General features: G+C 35.6%; 1 protein-coding gene across 1 annotated transcript; it reads right to left on the reverse strand.

The window, feature by feature from the left end:
* Positions 1-2620: 2620 nt before the first annotated feature.
* Positions 2621-4423, reverse strand: LOC143613181 (thioredoxin F-type, chloroplastic-like). Its single transcript, XM_077086960.1, has 3 exons — positions 4122-4423; positions 3002-3101; positions 2621-2793 (listed from the first exon to the last, which is right to left on the reverse strand). The coding sequence occupies exons 1-3, from the start codon at positions 4421-4423 to the stop codon at positions 2659-2661; spliced, it is 537 nt and encodes a 178-aa protein (XP_076943075.1). The 3' UTR covers positions 2621-2658.
* Positions 4424-21745: the final 17322 nt, after the last annotated feature.

A 21745-nucleotide genomic window follows, 5' to 3' on the forward strand; every position in this document is an offset into this window, starting at 1 on the left:
TTGCTCTAAAAATCACGCCTCCCACCTCGCTCTTTTCACATTCCAGTGTAGATCCCTTACCCGACCAGATTTTGATCTTATAACTCGAAAAATTAAATTGGTGGTCCATTGACATTGGCCTATCACTCATTCCATAACTATGATGGTTCGTACGTGCTTGCTCATATGATGGTTCTTACTCATTATTTACTTGTACTATGTCGGTCTATCACTCATTCCATAACTAGGTTCGTACGTGCTTGCTCATAATTGAGCCTCCTATTCTTTCTCATAACCGAGCCATATTTTCTTGCTCATAACCGAGCCATCTATTCTTTAATCGAGCCATCTTTTCTTACTCATAACTGAGTCTCCTGTTCTTGCTCATAACCGATCCGTCTATTATTGCTCATAACCGAGCCGTCTATTCATGCTCATAACCAAGCCCTTTAAAGTTCCAGGGATTTGTCATCCTAACTTGATGTGCATGCATGAGGCCCGAAGGATCTACACATGAACATGTACCCAATCTTCTATACATAACATTCATAAACATTTATTTATTAGCAACTACACTTAGTATCCCTAATAGGACTACTATTAATTATATCCATAACTAGACCACCTTACCGTCGTATCCATAACTAGACCACATTATTCATTGTATTCATAAATGGACCACATTATCCTTTGTACCCATAACTGGACCACATTACCTTTTGTATCCATAACTGGACCACCTGACCATAGTATCCTTAGCTGGACCATCTTACCATAGTATCCAAAACTGGACCACCTTACACATATGTTCGAAAACACTCGAATATCCCCAAACTATATCAAACGAACTCCGCTTTAGGTGATTCAAAAACCACGGAATCTTCTTGATGCAATCTACGAACCACTATGCTCGCTATCGTCGGAAACAGCCACTACAGTAGTAGGAAAGTTGAGACAATTGCCCCAAAAACTCATTTCTTCATTGTTATGTTTTCTTGATAAAAGTAAGACTTCTCTTCCTCTAATCGAAGATCTGACCGGTGGAAATCTTCGTTTATCTGCCGTGAACGCTCTATTAGGATTTGAGACCGATCCTATGGTTAGATCTCCAGGAATCATCGGATCTGTGCGGGTTGCTCACTCAATAATGGGATTTGGGGTTAGAATGAGGTTTCTCTCTTTAAGAACTTTATGTAGAGATCAAGATGATTATAAATGAGATGGTTGCTACACTTATAGGTAAGGTTTCATGTTTAACTTCTCATCAAATGACACTTAGCCCCCTCATACTTTAGATAATTACATTTATCTTCTAGAATTCAATTAAACTAGGTTCATTTAATACCAAATGAAACTCGGGATGTTACATAGTGAAATCATCCTAGGTGATGATGTATGACTTCGATGCCAACCATTGAACCACAAAAATGGTTCGTCATCGAAGGATTCAATGACATACAGAAAAATCGCTCGTCGTCATTGATCGCGTAAAAAAAGAAAATAACGTCCCACTTTATAGATCCATAGGGGGGATTAGATCCAATGAAACGAGGTAATCATGGATGTTCCCACAAGAGTTCTTCCAAAGCAATTTAGACTTAGGCTCAATGAAAGCATCAATTGATACGGTTTATTTCAGACAACCGCAAATCTCCCAAGAACACAAGATAACGAAGAAAGAAAACCAAACAATTATTCTCTGATTGTTATTCAAAAGTTCAACGGTATTTAAAGAAAACAAAAAATGTAGAAAACATAATCAGACTAGGAAACAAATGCATAATTAAAATAAAATAGCTTGTATATCAAGTAATATGATTCTTGATAATATTTGAAGAAGTTTCATCCAAATCTTTTTAATCTTCATAACGGGTGGTTAGCTTACGGGTCTCTCTTTTAGATCGGGCCATTTGTGGTATTTGGATCGTATCATATGTTTTGTGTGTGTGTAACTTGACAGAGTAAAATTACTAATATAAGATATACATAGTAATGTTACAAATAAGACATCTAAGGTTTACACTAGGAATATTTAGAGATTATGATTTGTTTATAGATTTGTGAATTATAATTGCATTTAGTTTTGTCGTTATGTAATGCAATGCATGATTTTATTTATTATTTTTAGTAAAGGTATTATTTTTATAATTTAAATGGTCCAACCCGTGTAGTACACATGTAATTAACTAGTGTTGTATATGAAGGGATTTTCTCAAATTTTTAAATTTTATATTCTAGACTTCTTATTGCTTCTACCGTATATTGATTTATCTTTTACCTTTAATTTTGTTTGTTCCTTTCAAATAACTCATCTTATTTATTTCAACAATTGACAAATAATTATGTGTATCACACAGGTTTTAAAGCTAGTCATTAATAGATAAATTTAAATGAATATGTAAATGAGGAATGATAAGCGAACATTCAAAAACATAAATGAACAAATGAGACGTGTGTTCACATCCATTCATTTAATTAAAAAGAAGGGTTTTCTTATACATGTACACTTGTTATTAAATAAACAAACTTTCAATTTACGGAAGATTTGGAATGTTGATTTATACTTATCTTTCTAAGAGAGGATACAAACTTTACTGAATCTAAAATGGAGTAACAGCTAGAAAAATAAATATTATTTATAAACATTATACACAAAGATGTATGAGCTCATCATGTTCTTCAAGAAGATCTAGCCTCCTCTATTGCCACAACTAAATTATCAAACTTAGCCCCTGTAACTTCTTTAACAATCTTACTGTCTCTCAATATCTTGAAGGTAGGAACCACCTTTATCCCTAACTCCTTTGCTAATGCCTGTTAGTTTCATAACAGTATCGGTCAAAGCCGGTCAAATAAATGGTCGGGTTCAACGTCGGTATTGTACTATTTGACTCGTTTTTTTTAGTTAAAACTTTTAACTTAACCCGTTTGACTCGTTTTTGTCACACTTAGTGGTGGTATCTACAATCCTTACATTTGGAGTTAAGTTCTTTTAAAAGATTCCAATAAGTTGACAGCAAACCTTGTTATCTTGATTGCAATCAAGTTTTAGAAAAACCACATCAAGATACTTCTCGGATAATTCTCTGAATTTCGGAGCAATAACCTTGCATGGACCGCACCTATCAAGTTTATCGGATGATCAAAACCATATAGCAATGAAAGATGCAAACAAGAAAGGAATGCAAGTTAGTAAACTTGTAATCATGGTGAGAGTAACAGACATATTCATTATGCGCGTTATCATATTTAACAGATTAGTTATTTCCTATATCAAGTATTCATACTAGTTAATTGTTCAAAATCAAACCAAGATATGTAATTAGAATCATCATGAAATTGTAAGAAAATAACCATAAATGTATGCACTATGTAATTGGAGAGTCATATGTGAAAAATATGACATAGTATTTGTGCATGTTTGCCAATGTTGAAATACATTTTATTTGTTCTGGATTAGTGATAGTTTGTAATAGATAAAGTCATAGAGATATGCTACTTTTGTTCTGTTCTTTTGGTTATACATAAAAAATTTGGCATTGGGGGCAAATTATATAAAATGTTAACTAAGGCTAAGAGTATATGTAAATTCTGGCTGCCTAAACTGCAAACTTTGAATAATTTCCATAGTTAACAGAGATACAAACGATTCGAGTTGCTGGTGACCTACAAGAAATTGGATCAATAAAAAGCTCGAAACAATCTAAGCATTTTCGACCCCAGCTCGAGCCTTGTATTAGAAGCTCGTTTAGGCTCGTCGAGCCTTAACGAGCCTTGTGTACATTTAAGTTTGACCTTTTTTGGACTTCCAGCGTTAATTTCACAATGCACAATCGAGCTTGAGTTGAGCGCGCTTTGGCTTGTTTAAGGTACCACTCGAGCTAGAGCCGAGCTTAGGCTCGTTTAAGTTTTTCTCAAAATATATAAAAATAATTAAAAGCAATTCATTAATAAATAATAAACAAGCCAAACCCGAGCTTAATAAAAAGACTCACAAGCCGAGCTCGAATTCTCGTAAGTCAAAACGAACCGAGCTCAACAAAAATTGTTCTATTTGGTGCACGCAAATCAACCATGTGGGTCACAATAATATTCAATCTAGCTAATCATACCACAACTTCAAAAACTAAACAATTACTTACCATTGAGTATACATATCCAAAACCACAGTCTTATCACCAGCCGCATTAACGATCGGCCAAAACGTGTCCTGATTAACCTCGGTCACCTTACCGACAACCACCACTGCACCAGCGGTTTCCAGACTAGATCTAACCTTCACTGATGACCTAAATCCTTTCCTGTTTCTTCCATCCATCTTATTAAACATCATCACAGACGGAAACTGGTGTATGTCTCCAGCACCGACGGATTGTTTGGTAAAACCAACCGGAGACAATGACGGAGGAACTGACCGGTAGATTTGATGAATTTGTACTGCCATTGTAGTGTAATAATATTGTATCAGTTTTGGGGTTTAGAGATGATACTAATAATGGATGTGTGGGTGTACTTTAAGGTTTTTGTGGGAAAATTTGACCGTTAATTTAGGGATGTGCAATTACGATTTTTTCCGTAAGTTTGATGGATTTTATGCGAATATCTTGGGGTAGTATTGGAATGATATTTTCTAGTGGGAGATTTCTTGTGGTTGTTGTAATTTGGCAAACGAAAATGATAATAAATTTTCTTTTATTTTAATTTGTAAAATGCGTTGTTAAAAGAAGTTATAATTATTTTCTTCTAAGTTTTAATTTTACCTCTCAAGTTCATATATAATTTTACAATTTCAATTTCATCCGTCTATATTTTAGTGATGGCTATTGGTGATGAGTGGAATGGCAACATTGATGGTGGAGACGGAGGCAACGGTGGTGTCGGTGATGATAGAGGATGGAGGCGGAGGCAGTTGCGTCAGCAGAAGAGGTGGCGCTGATGTCGATAACGAGTAGGCATAGGAGACAAACAATGGATATAGATGGTAGTAACTTATTTGAACTTGTGTTAAGCTAACAAGTTTTATAATAGTAACTCGTTTTGACATGTTTTCACCCTTTCTAATTTGAATAAACTTAAATTTGCCTGTTGTTTAGTTTTGATCAATCCAAGCGAACCCATATATGAATAACTTTTTATATCGCTAGACTTTGATTTAAAAAAAGTGACTTAAGACTTTTCCTCAAGAAGAAACTATTTGAGGTTTTCCAAAGTAATACACTGCTAAGAGAAAAAGTTGCGATTCCATGAACAAATAATAGATGTTATGTAAATTATCTTGAGGCCACTTCTTGGTCTCTTAAGTCTATGGAAATAATCTTGGGAAGCGGTGAATATAATATTTTTTAAAGAAAAATCAGTTAATAATTTGACTATTGAACAATCAATAAGGCTACAAATATTGTTTTCGAGAAAGAAAAAAGATTAAATATTAAGATTCATTCATATTTTCCATCTAATGACAAAAATGTTAATGACATACTGCATTCTCCGGTTTAAAATACAAAAAAAAATGATAAGATTGGATATGGGAAGAAAAGAAAATAAATTATATATTTAAAAGAAATTCTCGACTTAAAATAAAATAATAGAAAAGAAAGTATTAACTACATTTTTGAGTTAGATAGGAAGAAAAAGATTGTAACTTTACAATCATGTTCTTATTATTGAGTTAAATAGAAAGGTAAAGATAGGGTAAATTACTAATATTGTACAGTACTATAAACTTTTCTTCCGAATCAGACCCATATTTGGCTGGAAAGTTTTAAAGGAAAAAGATCCTAACTTTTCTTTCCATTCTCTTTCTTTTCTTTTAATGAAAAAACTCAAGAATGAAAAATAAAAAATTTCTTATCTTTTATTTTCCAAACCTTTAAATAAAAATCTAAAAAATAAAGTGTAATGTAGCTGAAACAAAATCGGGGTTGACGGTCTTAGTGAATGCTTTTGGAAAAGTGGAAGAACCAACGTTTACGTTGGTTAAGATATATAATGTGTTCAGCACTTAATAATCTTACTATTGGTAGATGTGTGCATTCTTATGGATGTTGAAAGTAAATCGTGAGTCATGCTCATAAATCTTAACTGTTGGAACCTATTTCTACGAGGGGGGTAAAGTGCATAACAAGATGTAAAGAATGGTGATCAAATGTTGTATTTGTAAGTATTAATGGATGCGTAATGTCCTTTTACATGATTCTTTCCTCCCCTTATATAGAGGGGAGGTATTACATAATATAACTAGTGGTTAGTTTCCCTTCAAATCCACATGAAGCATTTTCCCTCCAAATTATTTCCCTCTAAGTAAGCTTCTAGAACGTTTGGGCTATTGGGCTTCTTGCTGCTAGGCTTGTTGTTGTTACTGGGCTAGAGCATGCTCATGAGGTCCGTCTCATGGGTAGGCTCTTCAAGTCTCCTAGTCTATTGCCTTTGTTATTTATGATAAGGGTAATAGACTTAATAACTTTTGTCGCTCGTGTCTTTCTTCACTTTCTTCATTTTGGGCTTTTGGTACCAGATCTGTTATGTATTCCTTTTTTCCCTTCAGCCTTGGGCCTTCTTTCTTGCTTAATGGATTTTAGCCTACCTCCGGAGCCCAATTCCAAGGTAGGCTCTTCAAGTCCCTCAATCCATTGTGCTCGTTATTTATGACGAGTACAATGGACTCACAACAAGTATCTATTCTTCCTCCATTGTGACCTCTTGTGTTATCCTCCTTATTCTCCGATTGACCTTTATATGGTCGGGAGGTATCTTGATACAAAAATAATATTCATAGAACTATTATATGCTGGTTCTTGACCTACGAGCTTTCCCTGGGCCATTGTTCTTTTTGACTTAGGCCTCATCCATTCTAGCAACATGTGTTATTCTAATCCTTTCTTCGGGTTGATATCACCACTTGTTTAGATTGATTGGACATGCCCTTTATCCTTCTGGAACCTTTGATTTCATTTAGTTATTTTGGGAGGTCTTTTGGTTACTCTCTTTTGGGTTTCCTTTCTTTAGCCACCCTTACTTTGAGCATGTGCTAGGCCTATTTTTGTTATCGCTCGAAGGGTCCGTTTCAAGGATAATCTCTTCAAGTCTCCCCAGTCCATTGTGCTCTTTATTTATGACGAGTATAATGGACTTATATCAGTTCTCCGCTATAATTTTATCCCGACGCTTTCTTTATCCTCCGGAAGTGTCTCCTTATGTTGTTTCCTCTGTTGACCCGATTTTCGTGTTATCCTAAACGGCTCAACATTTCTCTATATATTCCCTGAATACATTTGCCCATCTTCGCACTTTCTTCCTAAGGTTAGCGCCGGTATCCTTTATTGACATCACTATCACTTTAACGGTTGTTAAAGTGGGGATGCTATTGTTGGGTTCCTTTCTAGGGTAGCTTCATCAGGTCTCCCCCTGTCTGTGGTAAGGGTGATGAACCAACCCGGACTTTTCATTGACTTAAATTATCCGATCCCCCTTTTATCTTTTCAGCCCATCGTCAGGCCCATACCTAAACTAGCGACAGTTCTGAAAAAGCTTCTCACGCTCCCCTAAAGATGTGATGACACATTTCGACTCGCCAGCCTTTCTCATAACTGCTTGTTCCCTTTTCTTACTTTCAAAGTTGCGTTTCCTATCTCCTGCTTATCTGGTTGGTAGGATGTTTGGTTAGAGTAATTAGAACTCCCCAAGTATTTTGGTTTCTTCTAGGCTTTCCTAACTTGGACCTCATCATGGGACGGAGACCTATTTTCACAGTAGGCTTTGCAAGTCCCCCTAGTCCTTATTCTGATATGGACAAGAGACTAATGTAGTCTTAGCTCATCTATCATATACGGGATAGGTTCATCCCTTTTAAACCCACTCCTTGGACCAGTTTCGGGCGAGATCCTCTTTTGATATTTTGGTTGAGGTAGATGATACTTAGTTCACATGATCTTGATCCAATTCTCTTGACAATTTAAATCTACCTCAATAGAAATACGTGGTCCTTCTTCTATTTTGACTTTTCAAATTTGGTCCTAGTATAGTCGAGATGGAGAAGTCATAGATGATTACGCATCTCTAAAATCATCCCCATACAATGGGCCCGATCTTGGAGTTACTTCTTCAAGTGCTCCAGTCCCTTATGCTAATTATTTATGATTGGGATAAGGGACTTTTAAGCCCAAGTTTCTTTATCTTAACCAAGACAATGTTAAGCTTTTTTTTCTTGGGTTACTATGTTGCTTGCACGTAATAATGATCATGCTATTCTTGCTTTACTAGTATTGGACATAGAAACTAAAGCGTGGACAATTTCCAATGTGATAATAAATGATGAAAATGTATCAAACCACTAGAATTAATCATGGTGATTTCAATTCTTTCTATATGTTTCTTCTACAAGTTCTTGTCTGTTAAGATGAATGAATCACGTTAAAGATGTGAGTGGATATTGTATTTTGACTCAATGGTGCATTTGAGCACATTTTGGGTTATACCTCTTGTTTGGGGGAGGGGGTGTAAGTTCCAAACCTTTTCAAAGGAGCTATTTTCCTCTGGGAAATTATAATTATCAGGCCTTGTGCATAAGGCTATTTTTCTCAAGGGAAATTACAAGTATTGAGCCTCATAGATGGGGCTGTATATGGATCCAAGCCCCTCAGCCGGGCCTTCCTTTCACACTCGTGAAGGAGAATTTATGTCATTTTTCCATTATGGGAAATTATGTGTTATGCCTCTTAAAGAAGGCTTTATCCCATTTTTAGGGAATTTATTATGCCTCTTAAAGAGGGCTTTATCCCACATGGGGGAATTATAAGTATTATGCCTCTTAAAGGAGGTTTTATCCCACATGGGGGAATTATAAGTATTATGCCTCTCAAAGAGGACTTTATCCCACATGGGGGAATTATAAGTATTATGCCTCTTAAAGAGGGCTTTATCCCACATGAGGGAATTATAAGTATTATGCCTATTAAAGAGGGCTTTATCCTACATGGGGGAATTATAAGCTATGATCGACCAATTATATTTGTTATTCATAAATATAAAAGCATATTTTTAAATACATATTAGGAGTCTTACACATGAAGGATGATTAAAGGGGCTGATGGAAGGGGCTAATGGGAGGGTCCCACTCCCTTATGATAAAAGTTGATATGAATATGGAGGTTTCTTCCCCTTGAAAATTTCTTGGAATGTAAGGCACAAGAGGCTTTTTTTCCTTCCATAGAGACTTTATCACTCTTTAAAATGGGACTTTCTTTCTTTAAAAGGATAACTTTTGAAACATGAGGTGTTGCTGTAGAAGGCTTTCATTCTTCTTGGAAGGAACTTTCCAATACCTCCTTCATTAGAAAGGACCATTTTTCTTGGAAGTCTTTTTAAGATGGCGATTTCTTTATGATATACGTCTTCATGCTTAAAAGCTGATGAATGGGGTCCCCCTTGCCTTAGTAAAGAGACTTTAATGACGAAAACCCACGACAAATGTGCCATGTCAAATTAGTCTCCCAGCTCCATGTTGTTGTAGGGAGGGGGTTTCTTTTGAATGGGATTGACCTTTCACGCGTGTCATCCCCTAGACGGGGATTTCTCTTCTTTCTAGAAAACTCTTGTAGTATGGAATGTTGTGATGTAGTAAGGATATCTGATGGAACGAAGTACCTTTGAACATTCCATCCCTTGGAGGGGGTTCTTTTCCTTTAGATAAAATTCTCGTAATGCAAAAAGTTGTTATAGACGTCTCTCCTTCCTCACGGAAGGAATTTTTCAAATACTTCCTTCATTGGAAAGGGATTATTCTTCTTGAAAAAGAAAATCAGGAAGAGGTTGTTTTCCTTTGTAGATAACTCTTGCCCAAATGATATATTTTTTTTCATGGAAGGAAGTTTTAAAGACCTCATCCCTTGGAAAGGGAATCTCCTTCTTTGGAAAAGATTCTTATAATATGGAAAGGGACTTCAGTACGGATTGTCTGGGAGGAGTGTTTGTAATGAAGGGATTGCTTTGGAAGGGACATCATTATGAATGAATTGTCTTGAAAGGAGGCTACCTTCTTGGAAGGGGCTCCATTATGACTTTCTTTCCTTGGAAGGGACTTTGTTATGAAGGAATGTTTAGTAAGAGACCTCGTTTTGAAGGCATTATTTTATAAGAGGCTTTGTCCTAAAGGTATTTTTTCAGTAAAGGGCTTCGTTCTAGGGAGATTTTTTAGGGAATGACCTCATTCTAAATGAATCATTTTTTTAAGGGGGTTTGCTCTAGAGAGATGGTTTAGCAGGGGGCATTCAGGAGAGATTTTTCAGTAAGGGGCTTCATTCTTGTCACACCCCAACATAAGGCGGAAATGTCGGGGCGTGATCCGATTGCTCACAGCTCGAAGATACTATCATAATATAAATGTGACAATATCTAATTAATTATTTTATTTCAATTATACACACAATAGCCAAATACAGTAAACAATTTAAATATACAAATATAAGCTCAAGTAAAGGTTAACTTGATTATATCCTAAGGTCTCGTCTAAATGTCCAAACTTCAATCTTCACTACAAGCAACCTGCATATGCGTATAAAATGGAGTTTTGTCAACATAAAGTTGAGTGAAAATATCACCAGTTTTGACAAAACAATATAAATAAGCATAACGTGATAAGTGCGGTAAATATAATCAAACCATAAACAAGTACGTAGACCGTTTCCAAGTGAATCGGGTGTTGGTCACCAGCAGGAACACCCGCTATATGATTGGTTGAATAGTAATCCCAATATAGGATTGATTGAATGGTAACACAAGTAAGCAAGTAGCACGTATGATTGATTAAATCACACACAATAACACGTATGCATTTGTTTGAATATATATATAGTATGAAATACGGATACGTACGCATATGTCCCAAAACGTTTAGAAAAGTTGTAAAATAGGGAATGATAAACTCACCTTAGATTAATGACAAACGAATGTAAATACGAATAAGTGAGTCGTCCACTACATGTCAAACGATATGAACAAATCAGAATCTGAGACTTTAGGATTTCATAATATAAATAAAAACGAATTCATTGCCAATGGAATCAATCCAAACGGCCGTTTAGAATTCAAGTTATGTTATATTTAAGATTTAAGCAAGCTGGTACTGACCAAAATCCGAACAGCGAGTCAAAAATCAGGTTTTGGTCAGTAGGCTTAAATTTTGTTACGAGAAGAAAAGTCTTCTGAACCGAACATTGAATCCGACCAGAAGTATGAGAAAATGTGTAGTCAAACTTGTTGACTATTATGCCCTTTAAACGGGTTTGAGTCCAATTGACCACCGAGACTCCCTCAATCAGCAAAATTTATTGAGGGATTTTTTTCTACAGATAAAAATCTACAATATTGAAGAAGACAACTTATTCGAACGATGAATGGAACAAGAGATAATCAAGGTCAAATTGTCTTGAAGCTTGAAAATCAACGAAGCAATACGAGCTTGAAGAAATTGAAGAAACCGACAATAGAAATTTCGTGGATTTTAGATATGGTGGATGGTATTGAAGTAATAATCTAGGGTTTTATGATATGTCTTGTTTAAATATTAATGGTTAAGGCTTGTTTATTAGGAAATAACTATTTTAGGAAACCAAATAATCAATTAATGACAAAATCGAGTATAATAACGTAAATATTTTGGTTTGGACAGTAATAAAACGAAATTGGAATGTTTATAACATTAGTTGACATGTCTTGGAGCTTAAGATTCGTTAATTTAATTGAAAATAGGAAAGAATTGTCAAAACTAGTCCCTGTAGTTCCCGAAAATACGATTTTTAGCCGTTTTAAGCGATTTTAAAGGTTTCTAAGGGCTATTTGGCATAATTAAAAGTTATGAAATTATTAAATAAGTTAAACCATGTTAAATACCAATAAATACAGGTTTTAAGTAGTTCGGAAGATCCAAATTACGTTCTCGAATCGGATTAAGCTTAAACGAATACAAATACTAAAAATCCAAGATGTTACAGTCTCCCCTACTTTAGGGAATTTCGTCCCAAAATTAAGGAAAACCAAAACATCATCGTTTTGAAAATACTTTAAAATTTTAAGGAAAATTCATAACATAGAACTTCTAATAACCGACGCAACGCTTCAAATGACAATTCGATAAAGGCACTTATATATTGGATGTACCAGCGGCGTATCCACCATATCCTTATCATCTCATCATTCGTACCGTTACCCAAGCTACCTTAGGTTCTAAATCATGACACACAATTGTACGTATTATGATTTCCATACGAGGACTTGAATAATTATGTTCCGGACCATAATTACTCTTATTATCGAAGGGTCCACATAACTCGTTTTCATCATGTGGGTTATAAAACATTTAAAACCATCATTTTGAAAGAAACAAACGTTTTGATAACTTTATACTTATTAAACTTTCTGACTTGATTAATAAAACCAGGTGATTCCTATTATATCTTTTGATTAGGAAAGTCTACAAATTTTGGAGATTGGAATGGATTTCTTGCAACAGACATTTGAAATGAATTATGATGATCGAGAATAAGCTAAGAGTAGAATATGAAGCTAACCGTGATAGATAAAGAAACTTGATTCATGAGATTATATGCGTAAAAGTTTAATTTATAACAATTCTTAAGATAGTTACATGTGGAATCTGTAAAGATCGTATTCATTAGGAAGAAATTCTTAAGATCGAGAGTATAAGTTTAAACGAGCATTTTGGTGAGTCGAGTTTAGTTAGGTGAGAACTTATGAGATTTAAATAGAAGTTAATATAAAGTTTATAGCTTTTCAGGTTTTGATGTTTTGTAAAACACACGTATTTTCCGCGCCTTTTATCTACGTATTATATTATATTTTATGTATTTTTACTTGTTTTATATAGGTTTTACATAATCTTATTCATATTGTAGGTTATGAGTTACAAGGAAGAAAAACTGAGCTTCTTGAGCATTTTACGGGCCTTTTACGCATAGGATTTCAAGAAACAACTCAAGGCCCGGCCCGATTACATGTTGGACAAGCCCAAGTTTTATACTAATTATAATATAAAAAAAATAAACCCTAGGGTCCTTACTGTTGGGTTTTAAACAAGTTTATCAAAGTCAAGTTAACCATATTTAACTAGAAAACGCAACGGAAGCTTATATCTTAATACTTGTTAAAGAACATACCATTATGTTAAAACTAAAACCCAATGAACAAGGATCAATATTACAAGAACAATATGCTCACAAAATGTAAATGTACCTCCTTATACCTTATAGGAAGATGTAGGTTGTTGAAGGGGATGATGAATGAAAGGCAAGCCTCCAAAGAAGAAAACCTCAAGAGAGTGATACCCCAAGCCTTTTGCAACAACACCAAGTTATTTGCTAGGATTCTTGAACACCAAAACAAGCTCACCAAGCTCTCCCAAAATGCCAAGGTTGGCCGTGAGTTTTAGGAGAGGGAAGGAGAGAGTTTTTGATTCAAAACTTGAATTCAAAATGGAGAGAGGAGTGATGCTTTGCATGTGTTGTGATTGGAGATGTATAAAGGAGATGTCAACACAAAAGGACAAAATAATAAATGGACAAACCATCCACCCACATGGGGTGGCCGGTTTTGTTATTTTTTTTTTTTTTTTTTTTTTTTTTTTTTGTTTTAACATTTAAATATCTCCATCTCATATTTTATAAAACTCATTTTTATAAAATGCACATACATTTATGTAATTATTTAACCAATTAAATAATTAATTTATATAAACAAATTATCCAGATAATTTATTTAAATCCTCAAGTGTGTTTGTTTAGAAAACCAATTTTCTAAACACGTAGTGTTCGGTATTCATTTAAATGATCAAATCATTAAAAGAATACATTTGGTGTCGTCTAGCTTGTTATTGGGTATGACCCGACTTGGATCAAACACAGTTAGCCACATTAGTATAATTATGTGTCTCGGGCATACGTAATTCCAACAATCTCCCACTTGCACGAGATACATAGAAAATTAATGCAAGTGGTGAATACCGCCTAACAACAGTTCACCACCCCTAATGTGTTTGACGAAGTGCCATTCAATAACATCATCCCTTCAAGTCCCTTACTTGATATGATTTAGGTGAATCTATCATTATATCCCTTTGTTACTAGATGTCATGTTGAATCTAAGAGACATAGGTGATCATTCTCTTTACAATTCAACTTTATCAGGCCTTAGACATCTAAACTCTCAACACATAAGAGGAACAAATTCCGTCTTGACTGTATACGCCTCTCACTATCACTTTATACTCCACCTGAGCTCATCCTTATGTACCATCTTTTACGAATAGCGAAGGGGAGAGTCAAAGTGTAATACTTGGTGAAAATCAAGACCCAATATACATCTCAGGTCTAAGGATAATATGAAATTCTCCTTTACTCAAAATTACTAATGATCAAGTCAATCGACTCCATGTAGTAATATTGAGAGCGGGTCAGTCCAATATTTGTATCCCACAAATATCTATGAACCTTGGCAGCAAACCTATGCTCCATATTCATTCCTTATGAATATCCACCAATCCTAGTTCATAATAGTCTTGCTTCATATTTGTTCCCACAAATGTGATCGACTACGGACTTTTAGAATAAGATAACTTATTCATGGATTAAACATGCAAAATTAGAATTTAACTCAAGATTCCATAATCATATAAAAGTTAAATTACAAAAGTCTTTTAAACGTAAATACAAAATAGATCAAATCCAATTACTAGAATATCGAAGTCCTAAGCCACTCGCATGACGCTCATGTTTCGGTCTTTCTAGGAGCTTCGTGAATGGATCCGCAAGATTTTGATCAGTTCCAACTTTGCGAATACATATCTTTCCCTTTTCAACTTCATCCCTTATGTAGTTGAATCTCCGCTCTATGTGCCTTGTCTTTTGGTGTGAACGAGGTTCCTTGATTTGTGCAATCGCACCCTCGTTGTCACAAAAGATTTCTAGGGGGTCTTGAATGGAAGAGACCACCCCTAGATCAGTAATGAATTTCTTCAACCATGCAGCTTCCTGAGCTGCTAATGAAGCGGCGATGTATTCTGATTCTGTAGTGGACAATGCTACCACTTCCTGTTTTGAGCTCTTCCAAGAGACAGCTCCTCCATTAAGAGTGAACACATACCCAGACTGTGATCGAGAATCATCTCGATCAGTTTGGAAGCTCGCATCCGTGTAACCTTTTATAGCGAGTTCCTCCTCACCAGATCCATATATCAGAAACATATCCTTAGTCCTCCTAAGGTATTTCAATATGTTCTTAACAGCCATCCAATGACTGTCTCCTGGATTCTGTTGGTATCTGCTTGTCATGCTCAAAGCGCATGACACATCCGGTCTAGTACATATCATCGCATACATGATGGATCCTATAGCAGAAGCATATGGGATTTGTTTCATCATGTCTTGCTCACCCTTTGAGCTTGGACATTGAGCTGAACTCAATATGGTCCCTCTTTGAATAGGTACAAAACCTTTCTTGGAGTTTTCCATCTTGAACCTTTTCAAGATTTTATCAATGTATGTACTTTGGTTCAAACCTATCAAGCGCCTTGACCTATCCCTATAGATCTTTATTCCCAAAATATAGGCAGCTTCACCAAGATCCTTGATGGAAAATCTACTTCCAAGCCAAGCCTTAACGCTTTCCATGGTTGGAATGTCATTTCCAAATAGTAGAATGTCATCGACATACAATACTAAGAAGGTAATTATACTCCCACTAGCCTTTTTATACACACAAGCCTCATCAGCGTTCTTGATGAACCCAAAATTTTTGATTTCTTCATCAAAACGATGATTCCAAGTTCTAGATGCTTGTTTCAATCCATAGATTGATTTCTTTAACTTGCATACCTTTTTAGGATGTTTCGGATCGACAAAACCCTCAGGCTGAACCATATAGACATCTTCCTCAAGATATCCATTTAGGAAAGCGGTCTTGACATCCATTTGCCAAATTTCATAATCATAATGTGCGGCTATGGCAAATAATATCCTAATAGACTTTAGCATTGCCACAGGCGAAAAAGTTTCATCATAATCAACCCCTTGAGTTTGAGTGAAACCTTTAGCTACAAGTCTTGCTTTATAAGTATCCAAGTTTCCATGCATATCCGTTTTTCTTTTGAAAACCCACTTACTTCCAACAGCTTTGGAGTTGAGTGGTGGTTCAACCAATTCCCAAACTTGGTTGTCATACATGGATTGCATCTCAACGTTCATGGCTTCAAGCCATTTGTCACAATCATTCTTGGACATTGCATCACGGTATGTGGTTGGTTCATCCGAATCTACCACGTAGCAACCTTCTACAAAAAATCCATATTTTTCAGGTGGATTGCTAATTCTACCAGATCTGCGAACGTTTTGTGTGTTTTGATCAACCACTTGATCACTTTCAACAACCTCTTGTTGAGTGCTAGTATCAACCAATTGTGTATCATCTTGTGATTCTTGATCCTCATCAAATTTCACTGTTCTACTATTAGTTCCTTCCTCAAGGAACTTAGTTTCCAAGAACTTACCCTTTCGAGCAATAATAACATTTTGCTCACTAGGATCGTAAAAGTAATATCCTAAATCATCTTTAGGATAACCTATAAAGATACACTTAGTGGATCGGACTTCTAATTTGTTTGGGGTGTATTGCTTTACATAAGCTTCACAACCCCAAACTTTTAAGAATGATAGCGATGGAGCCTTTCCATGCCATACTTCAAAAGGTGTCTTCTCCACTTTCTTGGTTGGAGCCATATTCAATATGCGAACAGCGGAAAGTAAAGCATAGCCCCAAAATGATAGAGGTAAAGTGCTTCTAGCCATCATCGATCGAACCATATCTAATAGGGTACGATTTCTCCTTTCAGACACACCATTATGTTGTGGTGTTCCAGGTGGAGTAAGTTGTGAAATAATTCCACAACTCTTAAGATGATCTTGAAAAACACTACTTAGGTATTCACCTCCTCTATCACTACGAAGTACTTTGATTGTGGTTTTGAGTTGTCTTTCTACTTCAGCTTTGAAGTCTTTGAACATTTCAAAAGCTTCATCTTTGTGTTTCATTAAGTACACATAACCATATCGACTATAATCGTCAATAAAGGTAATGAAGTATCTTTCACCATTCCTAGTCATTGGTCTAAAAGGACCACATACATCCGAATGTATGATACCCAATAATTCTTTTGACCTTTCAAAAGTTTTATTAAAGGGTTGCTTTGTCATTTTGCCTTGTAAACAAGATTCACATACATCAAATGAATCAAACTCATTGGTTTCTAGAATACCACTCTTGCGAAGAGTTTGCATGCGATTCTTGCTTATATGTCCAAGGCGACAATGCCAAAGATAGGGATCACCCAAGTCCTTCTTGAGTTTCTTGGTGTTGACATTATACATTGAACTACTATGTGACATACCACTTTGATCTATTTCATATATACCATTCATGGGTATAGCTTTAAAATAAAATATGCCATTCATCAAAACATGAATATCATAATCAATAAACTTAAGATCAAAGCCACATTGTTTTAAAAGGGACACGGAAATAATGTTTCTCCTTAACTTAGGAGCATACAAAACATTTTTCAAAATTACTTCCAAACCACTTGGAAGCTTTAACATGTAGTCTCCTTGAGCTTGGACTTCAACTCTTGCTCCATTGCCCATAAAGAGACTAATGTCCCCTTTGTTGAGTTGCTTACTTCTTTTGAACCCCTGCAACAAATTGCAAATGTGAGTTCCACATCCGGTATCAAGTACCCATGTATTTGAAGAAATAACATTTAGTTCAACATATATAGTAAAGATAATACCTGAGGTTTGCTCCGCATCCCTCTTATCTTTTAACGCTTTGAGATAGGTCGGACAATTTCTTTTCCAATGACCTATCTCTCCACACTCAAAGCATGGATCTTGCGTCGCAACCTTTTGCTTCTTTTCCTTCGGTTTGTAGGGCGTGATGGCTTTCCTCTTTCCCTTTCCTTGGACGTGGCCCTTGCCCTTAGCAACACTTGCTTTGGGGTTGGAGTTATGTCCCCTTTTGCCTTCATTGATTGTTAGAACGGGTAAAACCCTTTTACCCATTCCCGCTTCGGCCGTTCTTAGCATTGCGTGAAGCTCACCAATGCTTTTGTCCCACCCGTTCATGTTATAGTTCATGACAAAGGTTTCAAACCTTTTGGTCAAAGAGTTGAGGATCAAATCCGTAGCCAACTCATTAGAGACGGGACAATTCAACCTACGAAGCTTTTCAATGTAGCTTTTCATCTTTAGGACATAAGATGAGACGCTTTGGGTTTCCTCCATACGACATGCATGAAACGCTCGAACCGTTTCGAAACGTTCCGCTCTAGCTTGTTGAAGGAACATTTCCTTCAATTGAGTTATCATGTCGTATGCCCCATGATGCTCGAAATCCTTTTGGATTTCGGGAATCATAGTTCCCAACATGAGGCAAGAGGCTTGCACCGAATCTTTGGTGTACTTAACCCAATCGTAATAAGCCTCCTCATCTTCCACGTTAGGCTCGTCGGGAATGGGATCGTCTAAGACATATGATATCTCTTCTTGCTTGAGAACTATTCTCAAGTTGCGATACCAATCCATAAAGTTATTATGGTTTAGACGATCCTTTTCAAGGATGGTTCTTAAGGATAGGTTACGGGTGTTATGGGTAGAGGTGTTTGCATTGTTAGCGGCCATCTACAAAATTTAACAAAGTTTTATTTTAGTATTATAAACAATTTAATTATTAATACCCTTTTATTCCAAATTTTAAAATAATAATTAAATTCTAGAATCCAACGATAAATCAAATTTTGGTTAGGTGACCTTTATCCCGTTATTTGATTTAACAAGGTAGTCAACCTTGACAATTGCAACCCTTTGCAACTTCTAGAGGTATGGGACCATTCGAAATCCTTATTTCGTGTTGGCATGTTTATCCCATCAACACCATTGGACCCCATGCTTAGGTGACCTTTATCACATGGTTTCCAATTCAAGTCGTCCTACTTGTATAAACATGTAAGATTAACATACAAGTGGTTAGGTGACCTTTATCCCACAATTATGTTAATATTACCTTAAGTATATTAGTTTGCTCTAAAATGGTTAGGTGACCTTTATCCCATTTAAAGTTTCCTAATACGTTAAGTGTCTTACAAAAGGATGGTGTTAGACTTGTTTCCTTGGTAATTATGAAAAAGGGATTTTTAAGTTTTCCAATATTCTAGTTTGAAAAACATTATGCCATATCCTAACATGCATTTAGTAATATGGCGATTTTGAAAACCAATTTTCAAGGTTCTAGTTATAATAAAACCAATTTTATTATATGTGAGTAATCGCTTAGTTTTAATAAAACCATTTTATTAACTAATTGACGCGATATTACCAAATATATATTAGAACCCGTTTTATGCTAGTTGTCGTTCCTATGTGACGGTTTGGATATCCTAATATCTATCAACCACACATTACATAAAGTAAAACAAACAACCAAGCATACATGCAAAATATAGTCATAACCGAGAACCGCTAAGTTTGACCATACTTGTTAGCCGAAACAAGTATAGGTCATAAGTCTCACCTAAGGGACAAAACATGACACAAGGATGGAATGTTGACTCCCACTTGACCTTGCATCCAAATGCTTCAAGTATCCTTTCCAAGTTGTTTGTGTTCTTGTTGGGCTTGTAAATGGGCTCCAAACTTCCAAAAGTCTTCTTGGGCCCAAGAGTGAAATTTATGGGCTTAATGGGCTTGAATCCCATGATGGGCCGGTGAGGCCCAACAAGCCCAAAATTTGGTCCAAGGCCCAAATCCACCAATTCTTGCATCTTCAATTTTTACAAAATGTATCCTAATACATATTTTTCTAAAACAAAGAAAATGCAACTAATCTATTTATTACATACCAACTTATGAATAAATAAATTACACAAGCCTAAAATATGAATTATTACAACCATATTGAATAATAAATATAACCAACATACACATAACAACAATCAACACATCCAAGGTCTCGGTTTCGGTTATGACACATCCAAACATACCAAATGTTCTAAGCATGCAACCTAAGCAACCAATGCCTAAATACATCAAAAAAAAGGCAGCCCCCCCCCCCAAAGGAGGCTACGGCTCAACCCCCCCCCCCCCCAAAATTTTGCAATTTTGATATTTTCAACATCCAAATGTTAGTAATGGTTTCCTAAGATCTTTGCATGCATGTCAAGATCTTACAAAACCATGAGGGGTAAAATCCACCAAAATTTCGGACCCCTTTTCACCCATGAAAAAACCGAAATCTATGAACATGCAAGGAGCATAAGTCCTTGTAACCGGCTCTTGATGCCATTGTTGGGTTTTAAACAAGTTTATCAAAGTCAAGTTAACCATATTTAACTAGAAAACGCAACGGAAGCTTATATCTTAATACTTGTTAAAGAACATACCATTATGTTAAAACTAAAACCCAATGAACAAGGATCAATATTACAAGAACAATATGCTCACAAAATGTAAATGTACCTCCTTATACCTTATAGGAAGATGTAGGTTGTTGAAGGGGATGATGAATGAAAGGCAAGCCTCCAAAGAAGAAAACCTCAAGAGAGTGATACCCCAAGCCTTTTGCAACAACACCAAGTTATTTGCTAGGATTCTTGAACACCAAAACAAGCTCACCAAGCTCTCCCAAAATGCCAAGGTTGGCCGTGAGTTTTAGGAGAGGGAAGGAGAGAGTTTTTGATTCAAAACTTGAATTCAAAATGGAGAGAGGAGTGATGCTTTGCATGTGTTGTGATTGGAGATGTATAAAGGAGATGTCAACACAAAAGGACAAAATAATAAATGGACAAACCATCCACCCACATGGGGTGGCCGGTTTTGTTATTTTTTTTTTTTTTTTTTTTTTTTTTTTTGTTTTAACATTTAAATATCTCCATCTCATATTTTATAAAACTCATTTTTATAAAATGCACATACATTTATGTAATTATTTAACCAATTAAATAATTAATTTATATAAACAAATTATCCAGATAATTTATTTAAATCCTCAAGTGTGTTTGTTTAGAAAACCAATTTTCTAAACACGTAGTGTTCGGTATTCATTTAAATGATCAAATCATTAAAAGAATACATTTGGTGTCGTCTAGCTTGTTATTGGGTATGACCCGACTTGGATCAAACACAGTTAGCCACATTAGTATAATTATGTGTCTCGGGCATACGTAATTCCAACACTTACAACAGTTCCGATCGGAACAGTGAGCAGGGAAGAAAGCAAGGAAAAAAGTCTTGTGTCGGCTAGGGATTGATCGTGTGACGACTAAGGAAGGAAGAAGAAGCAAGAACCAAGTGTTGGCCACGTTTATCAACGGTTTTTACAGCCTAGAGCAGCCCCGGAACAGCCCATATCCTTTCATCTATTTCATTGTTCATACACTTTGATTTACTTGTTCAATTGATTAGTAGTTTTGCAATTGCTTGAGATATTGACTTGTTTATGATTAGTATTGATCATTGAATGTTTGAATTGATGTTTGAGATGAGTTATAAGATGTTTTTATTGAGTATTTGCTGCTGTCCAAATATGATTAGAGGCTAAACTTGTTAGTTCTACCTAGGAATGATGATTATTGTTAGTGTTTGATGAGTTTTATGGATTATTTGATTAATAGATGTTAATTGTTATTGTAAAGTTTGATTTAGACATGAAATAG

The sequence above is a fragment of the Bidens hawaiensis genome, unplaced genomic scaffold, assembly GCF_021521415.1.
Source record: "Bidens hawaiensis isolate Kalapana, Puna unplaced genomic scaffold, B.hawaiensis_p1.1 tig00036773_1, whole genome shotgun sequence".
NCBI lineage: Eukaryota > Viridiplantae > Streptophyta > Magnoliopsida > Asterales > Asteraceae > Bidens > Bidens hawaiensis.